General features: G+C 43.8%; 1 protein-coding gene across 2 annotated transcripts in view; it reads right to left on the minus strand.

Moving 5' to 3' along the window:
- Positions 1 to 844: 844 nt before the first annotated feature.
- POMGNT2 (protein O-linked mannose N-acetylglucosaminyltransferase 2 (beta 1,4-)) overlaps positions 845 to 27,268 on the minus strand; it is a 32,136-nt gene continuing 5,712 nt past the window's right edge. Inside the window, exons 1-2 of one of the 2 annotated variants that reach the window (XM_084216643.1) lie at positions 7,491 to 7,582; positions 845 to 3,082 (exon numbers count right to left, since the gene is read on the minus strand). In XM_084216643.1, the coding sequence (XP_084072769.1) occupies positions 1,254 to 2,990 (1,737 nt within the window). In that variant the 5' untranslated portion in view covers positions 2,991 to 3,082; positions 7,491 to 7,582 and the 3' untranslated portion in view covers positions 845 to 1,253. Of the gene's footprint in view, positions 3,083 to 7,490; positions 7,583 to 27,268 lie in introns of those variants that run through there. The other variant, XM_084216642.1, reaches the window with a different exon arrangement.

Raw genomic sequence — 27,268 nt, forward strand, 5'->3', positions numbered from 1 at the left:
TGCCCCTTTCCTTTTCCCCTCCTCAAGAACTGCACTTGTGATTCAGAGCCATTTTTCAAAGACAGTGCCATTTAGGGTCTCCAGGTAAAGCAGATCTGAGCAGGTTCAGCTCCAAAGTAGTCAGTGTGTTACCCTGGCAATGAAGCCAGATTCTGATCTCAGGGAAAATGAATTTAAGTCTAAACCAAACTACTGCCCCCCACTGGAGTAACAGAGGTGTGAGTGCCATCAGCCTGATCCCTGCCACGCGCTCTGGCCAGCCCAATTCCCTGGCACACCTATCTGTTTCCCGCTTCCACCAAAATCCAGGAACACCTGTGCAGAGGAAGCTTCCCTTTGCTACCACCTGCCTATTCCATAGCAAAGCATGTACTTATTAGTAGCTATTATCAACTGATTATTCTGATAAACACAAAAAAAAAAGGATTTTCTTGAGCAGATTGCTGTTAATGCAATCTCTTCCCCATCAGCTCTCCCAAATCACCCCACTCCTTTCTCACACACCTGTATGTAACTCACAAAATGAAAACTCCTAAAACACAGTAAATTATTTAATCTTCTCCATCCCTTCTACCTCTTACCTGTTACTACAACGTTTTGCAATAGAGGTGCATTAAAATCTGATTTTAAACATGAAGCTGTAGTCATTCTCTTCAGGCAAATATAAACAGAGGAAGCTACAGATACACATTTTATCACAGCAATGGACAAATCTATCACAGTAACGCTTTTGACAAATAATAAAAGGCAAAAAAGTATTGAGGAGGTTTACAGCAGTTTAATGAAGGCTCTCGTACAAAATCTTGAACTCAAAGTTACAGTCAAGAGTTACGGAAAAATAAAACTCACAGTGAAAAAGCAGATGAGATTTGCCCACTTAGCCATGGAATTAACTGCGCTTTAACGCTGTGCTTAAATAGTCACCACACAATAGGAACAAATTTAAATCACGACCAAGGTACACACAATTCACTTCCATTCTGTTTTCAATTACATGGATTCAGCATGTAATTTAACCTCTGGAAGTTACTCTGAAGAACACAGAGGTTTCTCCTTTTTTTTTTTTTTTTTTTTCCCAAACACTCACTGGAAATAAATACCATTGAAAGAATACATGTGGAGTGCAATAAAATGGACACTTAGGCACTGGTACAGTCTAGTCCTCTTCAGCCCTCTACAAACTACAAGATGAGAAGTTTTAAACCACAGATGGAGGGGAGAGCAGGTTAGAGCTGTACAGGTAGTGCAGCGGGTTATGTACTACACAAGAGCACATCTGCAAAAGGTCCCAAAAGATTTTTGTTGAAGATGCAGCGTATCCACACCAGGTATATCGTGAAGGGCTTAATGTTTTCTGAGAAGGTGTGATTCTGATGGGACAATATATAAGGCATGTAAGTATTTTCCCCTTGCTCTTGTATCCACACTTCGTATTTTACTTCTCTGACCTTGAGATACCTCAGATTCCAGGGGATCTGCCAGGACACGGCAAGTTTAGCTTCACTCGTGCCCTGGACAGAGGCCTGGCACTTGGCATCCCTCACTTTGCCAGGGTAGAGGCCACCAGACCACTTCTGCTTCTTGGGTCCGGGCTTGGACTTCACAGTCTGCCTAATGACGTGTATGAGAGACGGGATGTTCACCTTTGTGTCCTGGTAGGCACGGAACAGCCACTCAGGGTTGCGGCAGCAGAGGTGCCGCGGCACCTCCGTGCTCTTAATGATGCGCTCCTGCTCGGCTTTGTCCAGGTGAGCAATCCCACCCTGGTCCCAGGGTCTGTCCGGGTAGGTCACGGTGTCCTCCCTGGCGGTGTTCTGCCAGGCAATGTAGTGCAGGTCCATGCCAGGAAGGGTTGCCAGGGTTTTGTAGGGGGTGTAGTGTTCGGGGTTGATGGCATATGGGAAGAGCTCCACCACGGTGGCCCCTCTTGGCAGGAAGAGCGACATGACTAATTGTGCCCCGTGCATGCTGACCAGCATGGACGCATTGCTGATCAACCGGACGATGTCAGAAAATGAATGCTCCTCCAGAGAGACGGAAATGGTTTTCATCTGAAACTCCTGAGCAAGAGCCAGGATTAGTTCTGCCTCATTTAGGATAAGTCTGTTGATTGTCCGACTGAACACTACGATGTACTCCTCGCTGGAGCTTTCCTCCAAGCTGATGTTCAGTTTCTGCATCATGAATTTGGTGAACTGCCTGATCTCATTACCAGAAACCAAGATGTTAGCCTTTGGCCCTTGTGGCTGGACAAATCCGTACTGGTACCAGGTGGTGATTTTGGATAGTCCCACATAGGATTTGGTAAAGCAGAGGAGCCTGCCCAGGGTTTTAAGCTCCTCCCTGAGGAGCGGCTGCTTGTTACTCAGTAACTTGTAGAGGTCAAAGTGAACACCTTCATTCCACCCTTCCATGAAGAAGAGTCGTGCCTCCAGATCTAAGTCGGAGAACTGCTGCATGGTGTAATAGATGGGGAGGAGGTCGTCATGAAAGACGTGCATCAGGTTGTCTGGGTTGAACCTGTTGGCGATCAGCGCCACATCAGGCACAAAGACCGGCTTTGGCATAAACTTCAGCGCAGCAGCTGGCAGCTCCACAAAGTTGAAGTACTGGGTATTGTGATCTTCCACAGAGGAGAGGTCGAGCAGAGCTGGCTGGAACCTCCGGGAGCCCAGGTTGGGCAGCATGACGGAGGAGTTGCTGTGAAAGTAGACAAACTCCTCAGCCTCGGTGGAGTAGCAGAGGGACTCAAAGCGGCAGATGCGGTCGGTGTGCATCCTGCCAGTGCACACCATCCTGGTACCGTTCTCCACCAGAGCCTGCAGAGCTGCATGGTAGTCAATCTGAGCCTCAGAAAGCTCCTGAGACTGGCGCATGAGGACCAGCTCCTCCTCCACCATGGCGGCATGATCGCACAGTTTGATGTACTTCCACAGCACGGCAGCGAGGATGGACACGAGCAGGGCATTGAACACAGCTGCTATGTTCATTCTGTAGTTAGATCCTAGCAGGATGGCAGGTGGGGAATGCAATGGAGAAGGAACACATCATTAACACTCTTTGACATGGTGAGGGCAAAGACCTGTGGAAAATAAAACAAGAGAGGAACCTTTAAATGTCAGGTTTACAGCTCCATCATAAATCATATTTTATGGACTATTCCAGAGAGTTTAGGCTTCTTTCAGTAATTTTTTCCCCTTCCAGGGAATGAGGGGAAAGAAGAAAAAAAGTCACAAAGCTCTCCCCAAAACTGTAAAAAAATATAAAGCAAACAGAACTGGGAGCTGCTCTACAGGAAGGCTCCTCTTTCATTTTCATTTCTATGCTTTTGAAGAAGAAAATATAAAAGACTTTTAAGGATGAGCTCTATGAAGATCTGTTAGAAAGAAAAGTACTCTGTGACTCTGGATCACTCTGCTTTTTGCAGACCACTCCCACAGTGAGAGGAAATAGAGCAGTGCAATCACTGGGCCACCTGCAGAGGACTCAGCCCCAGCTCCTCCTCCCACTCTGCATGGCTGAGAGCACTCAGCGGTGCCCTCACCTTCACTGTGCGGGTAGCAACAGCTCGAGGAGTATTGCCAGGACGGACTGCGCTACACTCCAGTGTGCAATGTGAACGAGTGAACATCACATTCCATTTCATTTTATCCAGGGCTGGGGGAAGGACTTGCAGGTCTATGGACTGCCCTGAGGGAAAATCCCGCGTCACTGGGGTGTTGCTCTGGCTGCAATCTAGGATCAAAGGCTAGGAACTGCCATCATCTTCCAAAAGAAATATTGGCATGGAAGAGAGGGGAGCTCTGCTCTTTATGAGAGGAACTGATGTGTCATTAAAGCAATCACACCTTCATTTACTGAGAGCCTGCCTCGCACAGCACAGCCAGCCCTTATACAAATGATAAGCTAATGCATTCGAAGGGTTTCACTGCTGGCATTTTCCCATTCCAACCTGAGAACCTTTTCTGTGCTGCTCCAAAGCCTCCCTGATTATTTTTCCTTTAGAGCCTGCCACTGTTTTCCTTCTATGCAGAAACACTACTGGCTTATATCAGAGTATTGATTATAACTTCAACTGTGAACTTCAATTGAGGTATTGATTCACCTACAGAATTTATGGGCTTCAATTTTCATTATGCATCAAGATTCACTGCTAGCCAGGCTGTAAATAATTGCATCCATGACTCATGGGGAACTTCAGGAGGGGAAATTTCTGATTAGTATTTACCTCACCAGATTGCTTCAAGCTGCCATTCTTAAAGGTAGCAATTTTAAATTTCTTTTGGTGCAAGTTTGCCATGGGGGAAAAAAAAGAAATGTCTCAAGCACGTGTTCTGACATCCCAAGCATCCTTTAGCATTGTAACCATTTACTTCTTACATGGCAATGTAGAGGAAGTTAGCCAGGCATACCTGGGACCAAAGCAAACACCTCCTCTACTGCTAAAGGAGTTCCTTTGAAAAGAGCTACTGCAACTTAAAAGCTTGATCCTGCAACTTGGAATTGAATGGAGAAGCATGGAACTCAATGAAGTCAGAAGGGATTCCTACACCTCATGAGATCCCAACAGCCTGGGGGATCTATCTTAGGAAGAACTGAAGGTACTGAGAGTCTGAATAATGCCAAAGTAACGAGTGCTAGCTGCAAGCCACACAAACTCAAGAGGTGGTCTCTGGGGATCTGAGAAACAAATTCACTTCAATTTCTAGCAACTCAAATGAAAGAGAAATGAAGTCTACCTCCTTTGGCAAGTGATCTGAAAAACCGCTTCATTTAGAAACTCCCTAAAAGCAAGCAGCAAATTAAAAATGTGTTGTTTTGGTTTCAACCACGGAAAAAAGGAAAGGGACCGAGAGTGATCATCTGATTATCAGGGCAGGAACAATTCTCCATAAACCATGCCCCGAAGATGCTTCTTCTTAGTACTCATTCATCTCTTCAGCCAGCCTCTGTTGAGAGAGGCATGAAGGACTGTGATAAACTCTTTTCTAACACAGCCTTGGTTTCCACCACAGCAATTTTAACTGGGTCTCGTCCCAGGTGCCACAGATATCCTGCACAGAAAAAAGATGGCCGTCACGTCACATCACATCACATCTCAATCTGTCCTCCTCTGTCAACAGGGGTGACTGCTGCTCCTCATGGCTGTGCAACTCTCAATCATGGCTATTCCATGGACAGCCTGGAATAGAAACCCACTGGGGACAGCGGTACATCACTCAGGTTCTTCTAATGCAATCAAATCAGTTTTCAGGAAAAGAAAACTTTCATGCAGACAGATCCTGTTTATTTTATTGGTATCAACTTTCAAAGCTTTATTTTACTTCTTCACTGTTTTTGAAAAATGTTTAATGATATCACCCAATTCTGTACATAAACTCTCCACTACAAACTTCTCATCCTGTGAGCACAGCTTTAAGTGACTTTAACAGCCAGGAAAAGATCAAGCCCCAGCAGCTATGTGCAAAGCTTGATAATCAGTTCATGGAGGACACCTTTAACAAGCAGGTACTCTCCTGCAAGCACAGCCTTAAAGGAAGGCCAGCCCGCAGGCATTATGAAATTTAACTTCCGTGGGTCGGAAGAACAAAGCACATACAAGTTCAGTGGAGTCAATGCAAGTTGCAACAACTTGGCAGAGGAGGGAAAACCACATGGCTTCTTTATTACTCCATTATGGCAAGGTGAGTGTGTATGTGTGGGTGTTTCAAAGCCATGAGAAGCCCACAGTCCATAAAACCACCACTGATGCCACCTGCATTTCATGGGCATTTTGGTGGTGGAGAGCTCTGCTGACCATTACAAACCCCTTGAGCCAAACAGGTCTCCTTGAAAACAGCCTGTTTCACCCCTGACTGATTTGTTCTCTCCCCTCTAGCCCCAAGGGAAGGCCATAAGAGGCACTTCAGAGATGTGGCCAATATTCAGAGGTTAGCAATTCTCATTTCAGACTCTGCCACAGCCATACCTGCTAAATGGCTAGGAATGAACAACTCAGCTTTTTAGCAAAAATCACCTGCAAGGTTGTCATGGTTTGGTGCTGGCACGATGCCAGTGCCCCCCTGAAAATACATTTTCCCTAGTGTCTACTGTAAGATGTGATCAGAAATACAGCAAAGCAGGCTCCAGTTTAGGAATAAAAGGAAAAAAAACACAGTCTCACTTTCGGGACACATGTCCCCCTCCAAATTTCACCCCCTGGGGCCAAGGGGTCTCGAGAACAGAGATCTTCTCCTTCACTGAAGATCGAGGGCACTAACCACCCTCCTCACCCATCATCTCTGTTCATGCACTCCTTCACATCACATCACTGCACTTTCTTGGCTCCGAGCCATTGCCTCCCCCTAAATGCAGTCTCCGTGTCACAGGAGAAATGGTTCTGTCCATGGTTATAAAAGAAAAGTCCAGCCAAAGGCCACTCCATCATCTCCTCCCACCTAGGATTCTTCTCAACTTCTCTTGGACATCTTTCACTTGCCAAACTTGCACCACACTTGCCCATTTCCTGCTATTCCATCTCTATTTCTCTCCTCATTCAGCTCCAGGAAGATCAGCATTTGTAAGATTTCCATCATCCAAGAAAAGGGTTAAAATCTCAGGCTCTGCCTGTCCAGAACTCCCAGGCTGCCCTGCCAGGCACATTCCCACTGCCCCCTTGTCCTTATTGGCCGGCCATGCTGCCAGCACATGATATCGAATTTCAACGTGGCACAAGCTCTCTCTCTCTCTGGGGGGCTGCCCAACATCTCTCAGGGTTCCTCCACCCTTCCATCCTGCAGGGCCTTTACCTCCCTTCTCTGTCCAAGGCCCAGCCTACCTCACTCAGGCCTCATGGCCTCCCCAGCCCAGAGCCGGGCAGGGCAGGTCTGACCTCTTTCACAGACAGAACCCAAGAGAGCTTCCTCCTGTTCTCTGCTTTTAACCCCCCTGTGTTCTCAGAGGCGTAGCCATGTCCTCAGTGGCCACACGAGGTGCCAATATTCAAATCTGAGCACATACCGGTTTGACCACAGCATCCCAAAAAACTCATTTCCTCTCAAACCAGGACAAAGGTCCTCTTCTACCTCTTCCCTCATTGCAGCTCTTTCACTCCCCTGCACTTAGCTGAGGTGAGTGTATGTGCTTTAGCTAACCAGGGGTCAGGAATATATGTTAAATGTTAGCAATGCTGAAGTAATCCATCTTCATTTCTGTTCCTCGTTGCCAGTTCCTAAATCCTGGCTCATGCTGCTTAGGAGAAAGCTGCTTTTGATGGAAGTGAACAACGGGATGTGGACAGGAAGGGGTGTTGCAGGCAGAAGTGAAAGGAGAATTTCACAGGTACTCATTGAACTGTCTTAACTCTTTGCCTGTTTTCCCACATTTTATCATCCACTTTTTTTTCCAATCTGACACCTTCAGTGAAAACAGACCTTCAGGAACTATAATTTTTGGTCTCTCAGGGAACGATAGAGCATAAATAGTAACAAACACTGTTTGCTTTTACATACCCAAGAGAGGCTGTACCGAGGGAGTAAAGGCAAGCAACCATTCTCCATGTCCCCTGGTTCCTCAGTACCCCAAGCTGAGATCAGTCATAAAGTGCTGTCAGCAGCAGTAGACCTGGGATAAGAAATTTTCCCAGGAGGTAGAGGGTAACACTGAAAAAGGTGAAAGCATTTAGTTTTCCACCTGAAGAGAGCTGCTTCACAATAAAAGAAACCTACATGATTAAATCTCCCTCACTAAATGGGTCTAGAGCTGCCACTCCAACGGTGTCATCAAATATCCTAAGAACTGAAAGGCACTTGCAGAAGTGGCAGGCCAGACACACTGCTACTTTTCTTAAGAGCAGAGTGCTCTGTGCTGCTTCTTTCTACATAGAGGGCAGCCCCTAGGCCAGTCACCCCCAAGCTGCCCATATACTCCCTCCTCCCCATCCCTACCACATTCATCCACCCTCTTGCTTCCCAGTGACACCCAGGGCTCTGTTCCACGTGAGTAATATGCCCCAGTTACCAAAGAAATCGATTGGACTGACATTTTTTCACTCTCTGCTTTGAAATGCTAAAGCACCATTCTTCAGCACCTGGAGACAAGGCAACTGATAGAGCAGAGCCAAGGCAGAAGAGACGTGCATGTAAAAGCTGCACAGAGCTTCTGGCTGCCAAGCTGCCACAGGGCAATGATGTCCCATGGGAGGGCATGGGATGTGCCCTTGAGGACTCCCGAGAGGAGTGGGCTGCAGGGCGGCAGTGGGAGTGAGAGAGGGAGGTAGAAGAGGCAGATTTCCCTGGCAGTGATGCTGACAGGGCAGGAGGCAGCAGTCTTAGAGCCAGACAAGGGGAGTTCAACAAAAACACTGGTGTGGAGGCAGCTCAAGACTGTGCAGTGGAATTAACAGCATATCCTGAGGCTTGCAGCTCAGCCACAATGGATGCTGCTCCAGCAGCTAAGAGCCTGTGGGAGGCACTCTATTTTTGGTCAGCTCATCTTTACTCTTTTTCCAAGAGTTCACAGGCGTGAAGAGCTTACCCCATTTTCTTCCTCCACCCCCATTCACGTAGCAAAAGCATCACAGTTTCATTCTCACAGCTCAGCTACTTCTCCTCTAACTAGCACTGGCTGCTGGTGAGCAGGTGAAGTCTTCAGGAATATTCATCTGGTTTGCTCAGCAGGCACTCCTGGTAGAGCCCACTAGTGTCTTGCAGATCCATAACACTCATGCAATTTTGGACACAGCAGCACCTTCTGCCTGTTAGCTACAGGTTATCTGATGTATTAAACATCCTCAGGAAGTGGTAAGGACACAGGAAGCATAGATGGAGACACTGTTCTCCATCTCCTGTTAACATGCCTAGGAGATCAGAGTGGGCGGGATGAGAGAGGAATTTCCACTAATAGGCAGTTGGCATGAAGAACTGTTTGGATTCATTTAGGAGATGAGTTCTGTTGTTCTTTTTTTAATTGTGAAGCTACAGTAGGATGAATCACTAAAGCTATTAATATGATGGACAGTGTTCCAAATCTCCTCTCCATTTTAAAATCTGCAATCTAGGTGAGAAATAGGGAGAAAAGCTACAAAATCCACATTAAAAAAAAATCCCAACTACAAAAAATGACAAACATACACTACACTAAGACCCCCAAGGGGAAAAAACCAAGAGCTTGATTAGGGAGAACAAGGGTGAACAGGGTAACCAGTATGCCTAAGGAGGGGTTACCGATTCCTGCAGGTATTAACAAAATGAGAAGTGCTGGGTTTGTGTATTTAGGATTTGATGAACTTTTGTTACCAACTGCCCAACATTTTCCAGGCCAATGTTCAGCTTCCCATAGCTACAGCAGGCTAAAAAGCCTCATAAAATGGAGAACCAAAAAGCATGAAGGAGACACATCTCTAGAGAGCATCACCCCTCTGTGCATAGAGGAAATGTCTCCTCATGGAGGCCAACTTGGCACTGGCCCAGCTCCTGTGCACAGCCTGCCAGTAGTGGCAGGGTGTCCAAACAGAACCATGTCCACAGTTCCCAGAAATGCAACACAACTGGGAGTGGACTGGGGCTGCTCTTGTCACAGGACAGTGAAGGAGTTAGGGAAGAGTTGCAGGAAATGGGCTTCTGTTAAAGTAACATCGTGGGAAGGGCAGGAGCAGATACTCCCTCCTCAAGGACACGTTCCCCATCAGCTCTCCCTACCCCTGGATCCATCTCTTGCTAGACTGGCTTTCCAGGACCAGTACAGGAAAAAAGCATGCAAACATGGCATTTTGTACTCCCCCTGCAAAATGTCTTCTGTCCTTTCTTCCATCCCCGATGCAAGAGGCTTAGCTAAGGATTCAGTGTATGCAACACATGCAGTTTTAAATACCTACTTCATTCATCCTCAAAGCAGAAGTTGCTAGAAGGCAACTTTCCCAATTGGAAAGAGGGGGAGTTGGGATTCGGCAGCCAAGAATTTGCTTTTATTCTCATCTCTGTCACAGATTCCCACAGAACCACAAGCAAGTCAGTCCCCACAGCCCAAAAAGCTGTTATCATCTTATTCACTCTATTTATTTAATGAGATACATATATCTTTCACAGTACATAGCACATTAAAGAAAGGATGGTACACTGAATGATTGATATACTGGAACATTTTCTTTGTAAAAAGCAGCCAACTGTAGAAGTGCTGACTTTTTAAACAGGAAAAGAGCAGATTCTTGTAGAGGGAGTAAGCCCAGCAGTTAAAGATAAAAATATCATTATTGAAGCATGATACAAAGAAGGGACATGAAAAACAGGAATATCTTGACTATGTAGTCTCAAGAAGAATTTTAAAAATACAGCTTTATTCAGAAAAAAATCAAAATATAACTATATAATTTAAAAACCCCTGTCTTATAAAAACCTTATCTATAGATAGCTGGGATCAAAATTAGGTCCATCTTCAGTTTTTATAATTCAGCATAAGTGAAGAATAGAAAGCAAAACTGTAAATCTTTTTATACAAGACTGCAGTCAGGGAGACTGAGGCTCTGTGCAATGGTCCCTACTGCAAAAGTACCTTCCATATGAACAGGAGAAGACTGGTGGCTACAGGATACAAGACACCTCCCAGCTGCACTTATAGATAGAAAATCTAAGTTTTCTTCCATTTAAACTCCAAGTCTGTGAGAGCTGAGACAGGAAGAGATCTAACCTTTCACAATGACTAGCAGCCATTGATTTAATATTTGTTGATACTCCTGTTTTGATCTACAAAATAACAGGTTAAAAAAATTTCAACACTAAGCAGACAATGCATAGAAGCAAGCCACAAAGCTGAGCTAGAAGTATAAATCTAAAAAGAATACTTGGGCTTTTAAGATCTGCATTTCCAAGTTCTCCATCCATAATGGACTACAAAATTCTTTCCCCATACAAAATCCCAGATCTCAAAAAAATTTCCCTAAAAAAGATGCATTTTTGATAAACAAGCTTGAGGCAAAAGATGTTAGGAAAATGAGCTAAAAAAGATGAAGAAAAAGAAAAAACAAAAGGTATTTCTTTCAGTCCCTCCAGTCTTGTTCACCTTCTGAGAGTCCTAAGCCTAAAGATGAAAACCCAAGTTACTCAAAATAACCATGGCTAGACAGAGGTGAAAACTTAACAGGCGGAGTTCATTCCAGTTTATCTTTGTTGACCTGAGAACCCCACTGAAACCTATCTGGTTACATTGTCACTAACAGCCCTGTCAAAGGAATAAAAAACTCTCTCCTTTGGCCTGGTCTCTTGCTTTTAGTCTGTAAACAAGATACCTTTGTCGGAACAAAAAGTGCCAAGAGAGCAGCAGGTTTATCTTACTTCAGTGGTCTGCCTAAAGCAAAGACAGAGCGGGGGTGGCTGAAGGGAAAAATTACTAATGCTGCAAAACTGAATTTAAAAGATTATGATGTGAAATCCCAAAGTACTGAACAAGACGATCTTCAGCCACTCCAACTGTGCCTCTAGGCTTTAGCTGCCATTTGTTACTCTCTGTATTTTATCTATCCTTTCCTTCTGTGTTCTCCAGCAGGCAGAGTACCTGTGTTATTCGGGTACTGGGACTGGTGCTTAGCAGCACTCGCAGCCTGAGCTCTCCCTGCTCTCCATCAGCACGGTGCCCAGGACCGCTCCTGTGTGCTGCAAATCCTAAGCACGAGCCAAAATTGTTCGGAGCACAGCGCAGCCAATGAGAACAGCGACAATCCCTCCTTGGTTACCGCAAGCTCCACATTAGCATGTTTTTAGGGGAAGGTAAAAAAAGAGAAAGTAATCCCATAGCAGCACGTGTGGGGCAAGAAATACATTTCTGCAAACCTACAGAATTTAGTCCATATCAGAGATGTTTTTCCCATGAGACTTTTGTTTTAAAACGATAAAGCAAACCACTAGTCAAACAAAGAGGGACTACAAAGACGTGGGATTACAGATGAACTACCGACTCCCTTCCCACATGTGCACACACAGAGGAGGGATTCAGCGTGAACTTGCATGGAAGGGGGGAGAGAGGAGACACCATGGAAAACATGCCAACCTCCCCCCTCTCCTCAGTACACTGCAACCAGGACTGCCAACAAAACTGAATTCAGAGCCGTATGTGATCAGCACAGCAAACACAGCACAGTTACAATGACACCCAGCAAAGAAATACAGTAACTCAGAGCATCTGCAACCTTTTTAGTCTTGGAAGTACTGTCACTGGTAGATCAGTGTTTCAGAACATGCACGCATACCTGGTGTTGCTAAATAACAGGAAATGCTATCCGGTGCCTCTCTTTCACAGGAGAAAGAAAAAAAGAAGACACCTTAAAGCTATGCTTTGCAGGGGAACGAGTACTCTCCAGTCGCCTTCTTTGCTCACCACCACAAAGAAAAAGCAAAAATCCCACCTAAGAGCTGTCGGCACCGTAACCCGTGCACCATCGGCAGCCTGAGCTACCTTTCTCCCCCAGGTCTGAGCATGCTCTGTGTGCCGGCAGTGTCCTATCGCTCCAGCTGGCTCACCTCAATTTGTTAGCCTCCCAGAGGTCAGCCTTGCATGCAGGATGATTTGCTGCAGTATTCCTGCAAATCCCCGACGGGCGGCCACACTGAAACAAACACCACCGTGCTGTTCCACGGAGCTGAGCGTGTCTTGGGAGACGGGCGGCGAACTGCCCTGGGGAGGGGGGACACATGCATTTTAGAAATCCTGCTTTTGAGGATCATTAACGCCACTGCTATTCCAAACACTTCACACAAAAGAAGAAAACAATAGGAGAGAAAGGAAAAAAAAATGCCCCTTGCTTGAAGACGTGAAAGCCTTTGGTCGTGCTTTCTAGTAATTCCCCTGGCACCAGGAAAGCAATTTCCCAGCTGTGACGGTCAGCAAATGGCTTAGAATTGAACAGGGCTGTGATTGCCCTCCTTCAGAGATCCAGGGAACAGTATTTTCATACAACAGTTATTTTTTATGGCGGAAACAAGTAATTCCTAAGCACAAAGGCACAGAAATTATCCAGGAGCTTATAAGAGAATTTCCTACTGCACACAAGCTCACGGAGGTGAGTGCCTTACAGACACCTTCACAGCAGAGCTTGAACCTGTGCGGGCTGAACAGCTTCATAAGATGGCAAACCAGATAGAACTGACTGGGAACACTTCCAGTTCTTATCCCACAATGGGATCCTCATGCAGATGAGAGCCCTCCAAAAGGCTCATGGCACCAAGTCACACCATTAAACACAGGAGTGAGACCCCAGCCTTGCAGGGACAGTCCTGCAGGCAGACACCATGAAACACAGGAGGCTCTGCAAACCTGTTGATTATATGCTTGCAGGACACATCTTGTTCAGTATCTGTCTGTGAGGATTTTCCCTTTGAGACCTAACAGGTAAAATAAGAAGGATGAAAAAGAAGAAAAGTTCTCTAACACCTCCTCCCACATGCTCAAGGTGCACTTCAAACTACAGCAAGAGCCTATGCTTGTCCTGAGAGGATCTCAGAGAGACACTGCTCAGTCACATCTGCCTGGGGGAAATAAATAAGTGAAAAGAGCAAAGAGAAGCGAGCCCATCCAGCGCCCTCAGCCTGCCCTATTGGGACTAAGGAAATCCAAAGTCACCCTTCTCTTTCTAAGACCAACTCATTGTCCTGTTGTGCCTCTGAATACAAAGATCTTGCCTTGTGCAGAACAAGTCTGATATTTTTCCTCTGAATTTTGTAACTCTAGGAGTGGAGTTAGATTTGGAGCTGACTTCACTTGAGAAAACACATCTTGACTTTGTGCTTTCTGCACTTCAGAAACCTCCACAGCGTGACCTACCTCCCACTGATGCTAACGGAAGCCTTTCCACTGACCCCAACGATCCTGGCTAGCGACTTTATCAGTGGGACCCCTGATAGCCCAGACACACCATGTTGGTCTCTTTCTCTTAGACAAGCTTTTATTTTACTGGAGAAGAAAGGACAACATACACAGACTAGTCTTCTATTTATGAATAAGCTTCTTTTCCACCCCTGGATTAATGGATTTCTTAGGTACAATTTATCACAATGCATAGAGCTAGAGAGTTTAACCCCAGTCCTGAAGAGGGTCCTGTTTGTCAACCTGTCACACCGCAAAGTACAAAACTCCATCATTAAGGGGTGGGGGAGGAACCATAATCTAATAAATCCAGCAACTGTGAAATAATAACAGTCCATTACTATTGCACCATAAGGCACTAAGTGTGGCAGTCCCAAGCTCTTCACAGTCAGCACCTACTACAAGCTGGTAAGGTTTGAATAGGAGATCTTGGCTCAGAACTAAGGATTTGATGAATATTTAATACCTCTCATAAAGTTGCAGCCTTCAAAAACAGCACCACATTTTAGAACTCCTAAAAAGCAGTACAGCACAGACAAAACTCATCAAGCTAGCAAGAAAGTCTGAATAGATCCCTCTTGGATTAGGGCTGACAAAGAGCAGGTAAATCATTATTTACTGAATCTTTTCAGTGCACATATATGTTGCAAGGGTGCCTGCACCACTCTGAGTCACAGCATTTATTATTTATAGTCCCAGAAGGACTCTCTACAAGAAATTATTCCTCTTGCAGTGCTTTTGAACCAAAAGTGCATTTCAGTTTGAGAGCACACAAAAAAAAAAAATTATGCCTGGACTAACAAAAAAAGTCTTTGTACTGACAAATACAAAAAGGACACAAAGGAAGCATTTGGTTTCTGGACACCAAGATTGGGACTTCACACAGAGAGGATGACATTTTGATTCTCTAGAAGCTAAAATTAAAACTCATGCCAAAAGGACCAGGACTTCAGCCAAATATTGAAAATTTCTAAGCAAGAATATACTTTGACATGGTAAATGATATTTTTCTGAAGAATATCTCAGAGGCCAAACCACCCTTTACTCAAGTGCTTCAAGAATGACATGCTCCCAGGCTTAAGAGATGTAGGATGCAAGTTTTGCATAAATATTAGGTTTAGAAAGGTTGAAGTATGATCAAACATATTTTACACGCACACACACACACACAGAGGTTACATGTGTTGACATCAACAGGACAAATTCATAGATATCTATTCTCCTCTGCAGATGTGAGCATGTTTTATACATATAAAACACATACTTGCCTGCTATCTGAACTTGTCATATGCTAAACCACTCACTCTAATAAACCCCTCCATCCCTATTAGGAACCATCCTAGCAGCATTGCAGGGACACACTGGCCTGCTCCTGCAGCTGTATGCAGTGTGTGGTGGGAAGAAAGGTGTGGGAGAGTCACCTGCCAGTTCCCAAGGCAGGAGATGGCTTTGGTAGCAGTTCTGATTCAAGTTAGGTGCCACTTGTGCTCTTTCAAGTTCCCATTTGGCAATCAGTAATGACAGGTAAGCAGGGTGACAGAGATAAATCAATTCCCTCTCCTACAGCTTTGCCAACTGCACACCTGCAAATGTAATTAGTGCCAATGTGTCTGCAAGAGAATCTGAGATAATTCATGCTCATAAGAGCAGTTTGGTAAGTCAATAATGTTCGGCAAGACTGACATGAGAAACCAAGGGTAAAACATTGCCTGTGAGATCCCTGGGTACAGCCTCACCCTGGTGCTTCCCACAGTTGCTATTTGTTAACTGGTTTTGCCCAGGCAGCAGAAAGATCATCTGCCCTCACTTATAAGGGTCTCTTATGACACTTCAATATTCAGCCACAACCTCACCTGAAGAAACACATCTCCCATTTTACAGACAAAAAGACTGAACCTGTCAATGGGATCTGGGTGGGATGCACCACACCAACATCCATTAATATGGGAGCAGCTTCCTGTCAAAAATCTACCAACAATCAAAACCTTTTGTGTATTCCAAGGTTGTATTCATGGGCTTCAGGGCTCAAGACAGCAGTGGGGCCTCTAAGACCACAGGTGACAGAGTAAACACGGTAAAGGACAGAGAGGAGTAAGTTACCAGCTCTGTCACTGTTGTTCTCAAAGAGCTGCTGGAGGAGTAGCCACAAGCCTGACACACCCTCCTCCCAATTTCTATTCCCACTGCACATGCTGTACAGAAGGTCCAGCAGCCTCCAACACACCTGGGAAACCCCTCCAGGACCCACAACTTAGCTTTAAGTTGGAGGCCATTTCAGAATTACTTGTCCTGGGAATTTTGGAGGAAGAGAGCCTCTTCTCCTGGCTATTGAGACAAACAGGGTAGTCATAACCAGAAGTCTCATGGATGCCTTAGGAAATTAAGGTGTTAATATCACAGCAATTGAAAGAAAAAACACCCCTTAATGTGAACATAATAGGGGTGCCAAGTTATGGAAGACACATAATAGAAATACAAAATACCAACAGGCACTTAAACAGATCTATAGGGGTGAACAGGTAACAACTCTGTGGAAGTACTCAAAGGACAAGACTAAAGATGTCCAAGAATTTACCTGCCTTCACTGGATTATGCACCTGGTTTGCAAGTGGGCTGCAGCTGTCTCATAAATGATGAGTACATCTTGGTTGACAAGCAGGATTACAGGAGGGCTTCAAGGATCGAGGCCCAGGACTTGGACGGTCTTCATGGCTGCCTTCCAACTCAGAATGTTCTATGATAGGACTGTTGCCTGAAGCTGCCTTTGTTCTAACCTTCCCCTTTTTCTATGTTCAGAGACTTTGTGCTTTCTTAAAAACCTTGAGAATCCAAACCTACAAATCAAAGTCCTCGTACTTCATGGAAAGAACTCCACAAGGAAGCAGTAACAGCATCTACAGTCTGGATCAAAACAGCAGTTTCGATCCAAGCTGGAGCATGTGCTTCAATTAGCCAGCCTCTGACAAATGCCTGGAAGTAGCTAGAACAGCAGCATGACAGGAAAATAATTCAGAGCCAAGCTAAAGGAGAATCTAAATCAAATCAGGGGAAATAAAAAGGTTTACTGCCATTTTGAGTCCCATAATTGCAAACTGATTGTTTTGCCTCCAACGCCCCCTTCAGCCACACCTGTACAACACATCCTCCTCATATTTTAAAGGATGCAGCCAGCATACAACCCAACCCTATTCCTAGGTCATCAGTGTAATATTAACAACAGGTAGGAGCACAGTATCACAGGATACCCTCCCTGTAGTGTAACCTGTTAGATTGATGCTAAGGGGGCACAAAACATCCATGTTCTGAGTGGGGGGCATACCCCAGGGGTGCTGACAGTCACATGAAATTTCAGAACAAAGCATTAGGTCTCACAAATCATAAAATAACTTATACAGGAGGTAAAAAAAAACAAACCTGTGTTTCCTGACACCACAAGCCATAGAAATGAAAAATATCTGCTGGCCAATTAAAAAATATCCCAACAACTGGGTTTTGATTAATACTTAAAAATCTCAGTCTGATTTCCTGCAGGGAAAAGAATTCTTACCTCATCCCTCATCTGATTACAGTATCATCAGAAGGCCCAGAAGAGAAGTAGTAACACATGGCTGCAGGCCAGGCATTTACTGTTGCTCTGAGGGCTACTGCTGGTACTGACAGGAGGGAGAAGAAAGCAAATGAATCATCTTTCTCAGCTTCAACATGAACCGCTGCACACAACAGGGAAAGTGTGATGAATACACTGAATTAATTGTAAAAACCCATTTCAACTCCTCCAGGTGTCATATGCAACCATTTATAGTTCAATACCTAAGAAGAGCTTCTTCATGCCCTCAGCAGCTTGAAAATTCACAGAAAGACTATTGAATTTGGGCATATTTATCAAGGGCATAGCAGCAAGAGGAAGAAGTCCAAGCCTGACCTGATGGGAAATTTTTGTATTAGACTTGCCATTGTATTTATCTGAATAGTAATAAAAACCAAAGCGGTTAATTTTTGCCCCATTTCTTTCCATCAATAAATCAAAGTATTATTTCTCGACAATGAAAAGTAGGTCTCCTTGTGACCCACTTGTGTGGAGTTTTTAACACCCCCATAAATAAACAATGTGACACTCAATACACACAAGAAGTGAAAGTTTCAGAGAAAAAGCAGGAAAGAGGAACACCTGCTAAACTACTGACACAGTTGCTATTTGCCTGTGGCCCTTCCATGATGGGAGATTCCCTACCCAACCCTGCCACAGCAGCTCATTTCTGTTCCCCTCCTTCCTTCCAGCAATATCTGCTGCCTGTTTCATCAAATGCTGAATCAACTCTTTGGCAATAAGAATCTCTTCAAGTAACTGAAGTGTAACCTGACTGTTACTGAGAGAGGAGCAACATCAGCCCAATAAAGCAACTGCTGTTCAAGGCAGCTCCAGTTAAAAACATCTGCCCTCATTCATTTTGTACAGCTCTGGATCCATGTGCTGGTATTTGCAAAGCCAAGAATAGAGTAGTCTTTCAGCTACTTTACAGAGTATTTCAAGACATCAAGGGCTCTCCAGATAGCTTCCTACATCAGGATGTGCTTTTCCATCTCTATGCTTCTGCTGGCATTGATGCAGCCAGAGAAGCCACCAAGCACAGGGAGGGCTGGAGCAGGGCTGAACCCTCTCAGCAGTGAAGCATTCCTAACATGAGCCACAGTAAGGACATCAGTGCTGCCACACCCAGCAGCCCCAAAGAGGAAGGTCTGGTGACCTTGAAGACAAGACTAAAATATACATATGGATTGGCCATAGGCAGTGAATCTTATCCCAAGTGTGGAGAGGTCAGAGATAGAGCACATTTACAACCTTCCTGCCTTGGCTCCTCCTGCTTCACCCCTTCTGCGGCAGAATGATGTGCTTATAATCTAACCTAGAGGCTGACGGGAACAATCTGCTGAGATAGCCAACCCTTCCTTCCAGGCAAAGGGATTAAAGCTACAGCACAAAAAGCTTCTCTTGCAACTATGAAGACCCAAATCTGCACCTGTGTTACTGCAGCAAGTACATAAAATAAGAAAGCACAGAAGTCAGGGACTGAGGACTGACTAGGAAACAACCATCATGCTGAGTGACTTACAGTTACACAAAATAACAACCATTTCCCTACCATCAGGGTGATGAACCAAACTAAACCCCAAAATACAATGAAATAAAAACCCTCTTGTCTCATTTAATATACTTAAGGCTTAAAAATAAGCATGTATACAAGAGTCCTGCATTCCAGTGGGACAATACATGCACATAAATTAAGCAAGGACTAGAGAACTTTGTGTATAATAGCTTGCCTTGTGACCTCTGTGCTAAGTATATATATATATATATTTGTATATAATACATATGTATGACTATTCCAAAATTAATATAAAAGATTACAATTAAGACAGAGACTACGTATTTCTTCTATGTTTATACCCACATTAGAAGATGATTAATCAATGATTTTATAAATCCAAAGAAGTACATTTCAATGAGCTGTTAGCTTCCTAGCTTTAGCTTTATACTTTGACACAACCATAACAGAGCCAGAAGCCGAGATGCTGAAAAGCGTCATATAAATGTCTGTGGAACTGTCCCAGGCAACCTTACAGGAGAAGGGAAGGTGAGAGCAACTCCAATCTTCATTTTCTATTAACTCTCAGGTCTCTACATGAACATGAATAACAACCTAAGTAGTAAAGAACAAACAGCCAGAAGCAAGGAGCAGAGGTAAGAACAAATCATTAAAAAGTGATAAGCACCAAGGGTCCTAACTTAGCTAAAGGCAGTAAAAATGCAGACACACAGAGAAAACCCCATCATGCCTCCTCAAAATGAATCTGGTCGTATAGTTTTAGTGCTGAGTAAGTGAACTGCCTCAGTGCAACACCACAGTGTCTGCTAGAAAGGACAGTATTTCATCTGTGTGCTTACAGGTCTGATAGCCCATTTTCCCAGGTGTGTCTCTCCCTCCTTTTAAAGGAGAAAATTACACAGCAAATTAATCTTTGTGAACCTTTTTAGTTTTCACTGCTCCTCCTCTTCCCTCCCGCCACTCCTCCTATCTGTTGTGAAAGGTAAGCAGGAATATACCGAAATTAAAATTGAAATAAATGACAACAGCAGGAACAGCCTGAGTCTGGTTTGGCTCACAAAAGTGAGTTTATGATACGGTTGAGTCAGGGCAAAAAAAAGAGGTCATGAAAGTGCTGTCACACACCTTTCTGGAGAGAGCTTTTTGTCCACATAACTACAGATGAAAACCTCATCTGCTCAGGGAAACTAATTTTCCAGTGCAAAGGGATTTCAATTCACAATCCACCACCATCCCACTCAATTTACATTACATGTGGCCAGCTGGGAGAGGGGAAAACAACAACAAAGTAAGACACGAAGCAATTCACAAATCACTCATTTCCAATGCATCAAAGGTGTACCAGTGAGTGTTCTGCGTGATGGACTGTAGTGACTCTGTAACTACATCTGACTGCCTGCTTGCCAGAAGCACATGCAAAACCCCATCACATCCAGGGAACCACTGACTGCACAGGGGGAGTGCAGTTCCTACACACAAACTCAGAAGGGGTTTTTCCCTGGGACAGAAGAAGGCACAGAAGCAGTTGATTTCAAATTCTTTCAAGGCATTTCCAAGGTATGTTACATAGACTGTGCTTAAGTATTTCATTGGTCACCTGTGATTCAAAAGTCACATACAGCTTAAAACTGCAGGTGAGTCTCTGAACTTAAAGAAACCAAGGTCTAAACTCTCAGCTGAGTACCACTCCTAGAACAAAATATTCACATTGGTACACCAGTGAAGAGAACTGAACTGCCAAGAGCGTGATTCAGTGAGGAGTATACAAAACTGATCCCTAAAATATAATGGGTGAATTTTTAGTACCAGAAGACACTAAAAAGCTCACAGCATAGCTTTGAGAAGAATGTAGTAGAAACATCCCAGTCTGGTTTAGAAGCTCTGAGAAGGGAGAGCAAAGATTACTTTTCAGTATTAGCTATAAGACTTCACAAGAGGGATCTTTAAAAGCCTATATGGTTTATTATCAGAGAACATAACTAGATGCATAAGAAAGATCTGTGTGCAAGCCCTCTTCATACAAGGGGTACATGGAGCATAACTAGGAAACCCATCACAATTTCTTAATGTCATTAAAGCATGGTCCTAATGCACAACTCTGAGCTGTAGAAAGAGTTAGTTCCCTGAAACAGAAATAGCCTAAATTAACACAAGTAGCTAAATTTACACAACAAGGACTTCTAGTCAAGGACTCAAATCCCATAATTCAGCTGCTCTTTGCTTCTTGAGCAGCAAAGAAGCCAGCAGATCAGACTGTAGAGACATCTTTCCCTGCTAATTACATGATAACAGTTTAAAACAGAGATTGTATCACACCCACTGTCTCTCGAGAGCAAAAACACATGTATAATCAAATTGTTAAGGTAAAACAGTAAAAATATGGAAAGGCAATTAACACCATATACAAAGAAATCTTTGCAACTGAAAACACATGATCTGTTTTCACTGAGAATAACATTTTCTCAGCTGAACTTTGGCAAGTAAGCTGCGTGGTACAAAAGCCATTATTTCATAAATACGAGAAACCCCTTCTGTTATCAAACAAACTCTTATTCCTCTCATCTTTAATCCCAAGATCCATATATGCCACCTCCACACAAGAACCAGAATATCCTTATTTAATATCAAAATGAGCCCTTGTTCCCTTTTTATACACATGTGGCCTTCAGAAAATCTAGCAGCTGAAGAAAGGGCTCCTGGATGCAACTGAGCAGAGAAGTCCAGCTGCCAGTGAGTACCTAGATCTCTGCTGCAGTTTTACAAGGCAGAGTCAAAGGCCAGAGCAGAGGAGAACACTTGCATGTGTTTTGAAAGGAAAAGGTGAAACACTTTACAATGGAAAATGGAAACATCAGTTGGTTTGGATGTGAGAATTGGGCAGCACAGCCTCTCACAGGTATGACAAGCAAGCTTTGGAGCACAAGATGGTCAAAAGGCTATGAAAGCTGGAGGCAGGATGGCAAAAGTTTGTGAAACCTTTCAGGTGACACTGGAAAAAGCTTGAAGAGATGAAGAGGCAAATTACTGAGCTCTTTGCTTACATGGCAGTTGTAAGGAAAACTTCCAAGTTAACTCCAAATAGCCAACTGTACTTAATCTCAAGTGATTCTCTCCTCAAACCTAAACAAAACAACCCAAAAGAATAAAGACGACGTAGGACTAAAATAAAGGAAGAGAAGAAACAAGTAGGAGGGGAATAGACCACAAAAAAAAGACACACTTGGACAAATTATGTACAACAGAAGATTATCTTTTTTATCTGTATTTATCAATAAAACACCAAGAAATTTCCAGTCATGAGCTCGAGACCTCATTGCATTGTATGAAGTAAATAAAATCACTTAAAACACAGGAGAAGAATGTGAGAATGTCAGTGCCAGCCGCAATGCTGTTGGATCAGCTGGTGGTAATTCAGTGAAACTGATGCTGTAAAATCAGTGCATCAGGAAAACTCAGCCTCCACCTCTCTTTTAGAGTCTCAAGGATGCAAGAGGGATGACATCTAATTCAGTACCAAAAAAAACCCCCAAAAATATTACCACTTGTACACAAAAATGATACATCACCTCCCAGTTAGAAAATTAGTTCAATTCCATGAGGAAAGACATAGATGACTTCACATTACCAGGAATATGTGGACAGCAACCAGAGCAGAGAATACACTGCATCCTCAGAAAGCACATATGATATCAAATACAAAGAGGCAAGAAACATGGCAGGAAAACGAACTACAGGGGAGGAAAGAAAACAGAGCCAAAAAGAGTACTTCCACTAAAGGACAGCCAGAAAAAGAACTAGATAGAGAAAAGATCATAGAATCATAGAATATGCTAAGTTGGAAGGGACGCATCAGGATCGAGTCCAATTCTGGTCCTATGTAGAACACCTGAAGAATCACCATATGTCCCAGAGCATTGTCCAAATGCTTCTTGAACTCTGTCAGGCTTGGTGCTGTGACCACTTCTCTGGGGAGCCTCTTCCAGTGTTCAGCCACTGTTTGGGTGAAAAACTTTTTCCTGATATCCAAACTAAACATTCAAACATTCTCTGACTCAGCTTCATGCCATTTCCTCGGGTCCTGTCACTGGTCATGAGAGTGAAGAGATCAGTACCTGCCCCTCCTTTTCCCTCCTGGGGATTTTGAAGACCACAATGAGGTCTCTCCTCAGACTCCTCCAGGCTCCAGTGGCTCAGCCACTCCTCACCAGGCTTCCCTTCCACACCCTTCACCATCCTTGCTGCCCTCCTCTGGACACTCTCTAATAGTTAAATGTCTTCTTTACATTGTGGCTCCCAAAACTGCCCCCAGCACTGGAGGTGAGGCCACCCCAGTGCAGAACAGAGCAGGACAGTCCCCTGCCTTGCTCAGCTGGTGATGCTGTCCCTGATGCATCCCCAGGAAGTCACTGGCCTTCCTGGCTGAGTTGTGAATTATTGAAAATTTCTACATATTTCCTTGTTTGCTAGGGAGGAAAAGTCCTGCACTCTCATGTAACATCCTCAGTCTCTTTAGTGTTTCCACCTTTCAGGCTGAGGTGCCGTGGTGCTGTATCGTCTGCTACAAACAAGGCTCTCTGCTCATGGTTAGCAGACACGGGCAGAGGGTGGAAAGTGAGGAGAAGTGGAGGGATGCACTGTAAGGTACCAAACGATCAGCATTTCCATCACATCAGTTCACACTGTTGTGTGACAGTAACACAGAACAGCTAAACCTGCACTACCCTCAGACTGCTGTTCAAGGGCACACGAAAAGACTCATTTTCTTATCCCACTTCAAGCCACTAAAACAAGTCAGATCTCCTTTCACAGAATGAGCTTTGCTTACCCCACACAGCGTGGTGCCAGATATATACACCAAATGGAAGCAATGCTTCTGCTTAGATTTAAGGATGTGCTTAACTCCTGGCTGGATCTGCACTTTCACACACATCTCCTTGTGGGCCAAGGATTTGCATTCTTACACATCTTTAAGCTTTCCAGGACATGGCATTTATCATTCTGACTGTGATAAAGGATGGCAACACCCTGCTCGTTTATCTTGCTCTCAATACACTGCAGAAAACAAAAATATAGATTTTTTTACTACAAGGTGGAGGACACTGATATCACTCTCCCTCTCTGATAATTTAACTATAGCATAACATCATCAGGTTTAAATCAGAAGATGGAAGAAAAGCTTGAAGAAGCAAAAAAAAAAAAAAAAAAAAAGAAGGGGAAGCAAGATTTACTACAAAAGAAACAAACAAGTCTGTTTACAGATCATATCTGAAAAGAATATCCCTATTAAATGTGATTTCAGAAGAATTGACAAGGATAAATCCACGTGCAGCTCCAGGTATTTCAGCCTAAATGTGGAAAATACACATTTTTCTGAGTTTATGAAGGCCTTAGTTTTATCAGTACTTTTTGTACACACTTTCTTGGTTCATTTTAGACATATTGCAAGATTTTAAACCAACAGACTTGGGTGCTCACTGATTTTTAAAGACAATAGCTCCCTATTTTTTAACATGTTTCTGAATTATATATGGGCTGTGTACTCCTCCAGGCAAAGAACTCTGAAAAATTATGTTCTGCTTCTATCCAGGTGCTTCAAGTGATCTCCACCTCTTCATCACATGAAGTAAAGATGAAGACTGCACAACGTCAGTCATGCTGCAGACCTGTTCAGATGCTGCCTCTACCTGAAACAACACAATCCATGTGTTGAGATATCTCAATTATCAGAAGCTGAAATTTTTGCTACAGTGGGCTAGGCAGCTCCTGAGAGGGTGCTGACTGGAACACATTCTCCACAAACCAGCATTACGCCAGACTGCATCCAGCTCCTCTCACAAGTTTCCCCTGATGGGACTGCTCTCCTGCCTGCCTTTCTCTTTGATGCCTGGCTAAGTGATTTTGGCTGCACCTGTGGTCTGCAATACATTTAACAAACAGCACAGCGTGCTCCATGACCTGGCTGCTCCAGAGCCACGTGCGTGTGGGAGTGCTGCCTAGAGCATTAAGCCCACTGCGTGTGCTTGAGCGCACATGGCCCATTTTGGACCCGCTTCATTACCCTTTTCTCAGCAAGCTTGCCTGGAGTTAATTTAATGCATTTAAGGACTGAAGACCAGCTTTGCCACCCTGCAGTGCTATCAAATGTGTTACAGGCAGAGGATTTGGCCATATTCCATCTATGGGGTTTCCTTCAAAGTCCACTTCTGAAAATAGCTGAGCTGGTGCTTGAGCAGTATGAGAATAGTGCTCCATCCGACACAGATCACCACCACCATGGAGAGCTGCTGCATCTTTACACTGACCCTTGCATATTCAATCCCTCCCCTATCACAGGAGTGGGATCACTTCCAAGTCTCCTTATCTGATACTTTAAAAGTATGGAAGAAGACTGGAGTACACAACAGTGGTCCCTATATTCAGGTTCTGGAGGCCTGGTCAGCTTATTACGATCTCCCTCTCTCAACTGCCACAGAAGGGCACTCGCAGTCCCCAGTCCAGGAAGTAGCATCAAGGACTCAGAGGAGTAACCAGAGGCAAGTAAATGCTTTCCAGCTTCTTCCTCAGCAAGAGTCCCCTGAGCTTGGGGACAGTCATCTTAAGATCCAGATTCCCATGGAAGAAAGCTTTTTCCTTTTCAAGAGTGACTTCCAACTTCATCAACACTTTGGCAGGATGTAATGAGCAGGAGGCCCAGTATAACCAGGACAGCTTTGAGAGAGAAGGGGTGAGTATGTGTTCAGAGCCACACCTGGATGTGCTTTTGCAGGGCAATCCCACCTCTGTCTATAAACAGGCTTCCTCCCAACCCATTCAGAAATACCTGTACTATGCTTTCTACCAGTATTATATAAACTAAAAACCTTTGAAGTTCAAACACAAATCACTTATTTTCTGATCTAGCCAATTGAAAAGTGATGAATGACAACAGGTTGTGAAATTTATCTTGTCACCAGCCTATAATTGCTACTTGGAGCTTCAAATTATAGCAGAAAAAAAATGAAGAACAAAACTGAAGTGCTTATGGCTTATTTGGATTCTGGTTTACAAAGCAGAGCATTATCTTCGTCAGTGTGTGAGGAAATGCAATTGCACTGTGGATCTCTACATCAAAAACCATTTACTTTAATTAATTATTTGAGTATTATACCAGCAAGAAAAGAATTACTGTAGTTATTTCAGAGTTGCTTATTGCTTTTATACATGTGATCTGTCTGCAAAGGTTAATATGAATTTGTCAAAAATCTAAGTTCATTTAACTACAGAATTATTATGGTACTGGATTTAGGATTAGCATACTATGACTATTAGGATTTCTAATGGTATCCTAACAAATACAAAAATACTTTGAGGTCTTTCTAAAAAGGGACTGGATAAGGACTAAGGAGTAAAGGAGGAAGAAAAGGCTGCAATTTAAGCAGGTGCGAGATTGTCTACAGATGGATAGTTAGAGAACAACTAAGGAGCCCCGTGTCAAAGAAAAAATAAAACCAACAGCAAAACTACAGGCAGACTTCCAAGACCTTCCAAGTAAAATTACAGTAGTTTAGGTGCACTTGGTTTAAAGTTCACTCATTCACTCATTCACATTTCTTCACTAAAAAAGTCACCCATAAATACCAGAAATAAAAGCTCACCAATCCAAAGCAATCAAAGCTACATTTTAAAAGCTAGCTCTGCCCCTCTGTTCTTCCCCCCCAGGCTTCCAACTTCCCATCTCAGGACTGTCAGTAGCTGTCAGCAGATCATATGAGAAATTCATCTGAACATACAACATAACTTGACAGGCAATACATCAGAAAACCTAGATGTGACAACAGCAAATTCCACCAGATGGTCCTGGATCATATCTATCTATTAAAAAAATTCTGACAGAAAAAAAATTCTAACCACACATAAGCAGAGCTTCTGAGGAATGGAAAAAAAAAAAATTCTGGTATATGCACTGTTTCACCCTTTGTCCTTACCATGCCAGAAAAGGAGATACACAACAGCTCCAGCTTGTCCTCAACACTTTGTCCTCTCTTTAATATCTATATTTCATCCTCCTCTCCAAAGAAAAGACTTCTAAATAAAGATGCCTCTCCCTTAAAGGCAGCATGTACTACTAACAATGCTGGTTTTCAATTGAGAAAATTCTGTCAATGACTCTGGAGCCTGGTCTTGCTCCAGTACCAGCCTGGTCTCCAGGAACACCAAAACCATGTGGCTAACCCTGGGAGTAGCTGCAAACTTGAAGCACACTCCAGACTCCCTGTTTGCCACCTTTCCCATCTCCCTGTTGCTCTGGCAGGCAGCAGACTCTGGGTTCAGGCTGCCTACAAACCTCATCAGCC

Source organism: Fringilla coelebs (assembly GCF_963513975.1).
Source record: "Fringilla coelebs genome assembly, chromosome: 1".
Lineage (NCBI taxonomy): Eukaryota > Metazoa > Chordata > Aves > Passeriformes > Fringillidae > Fringilla > Fringilla coelebs.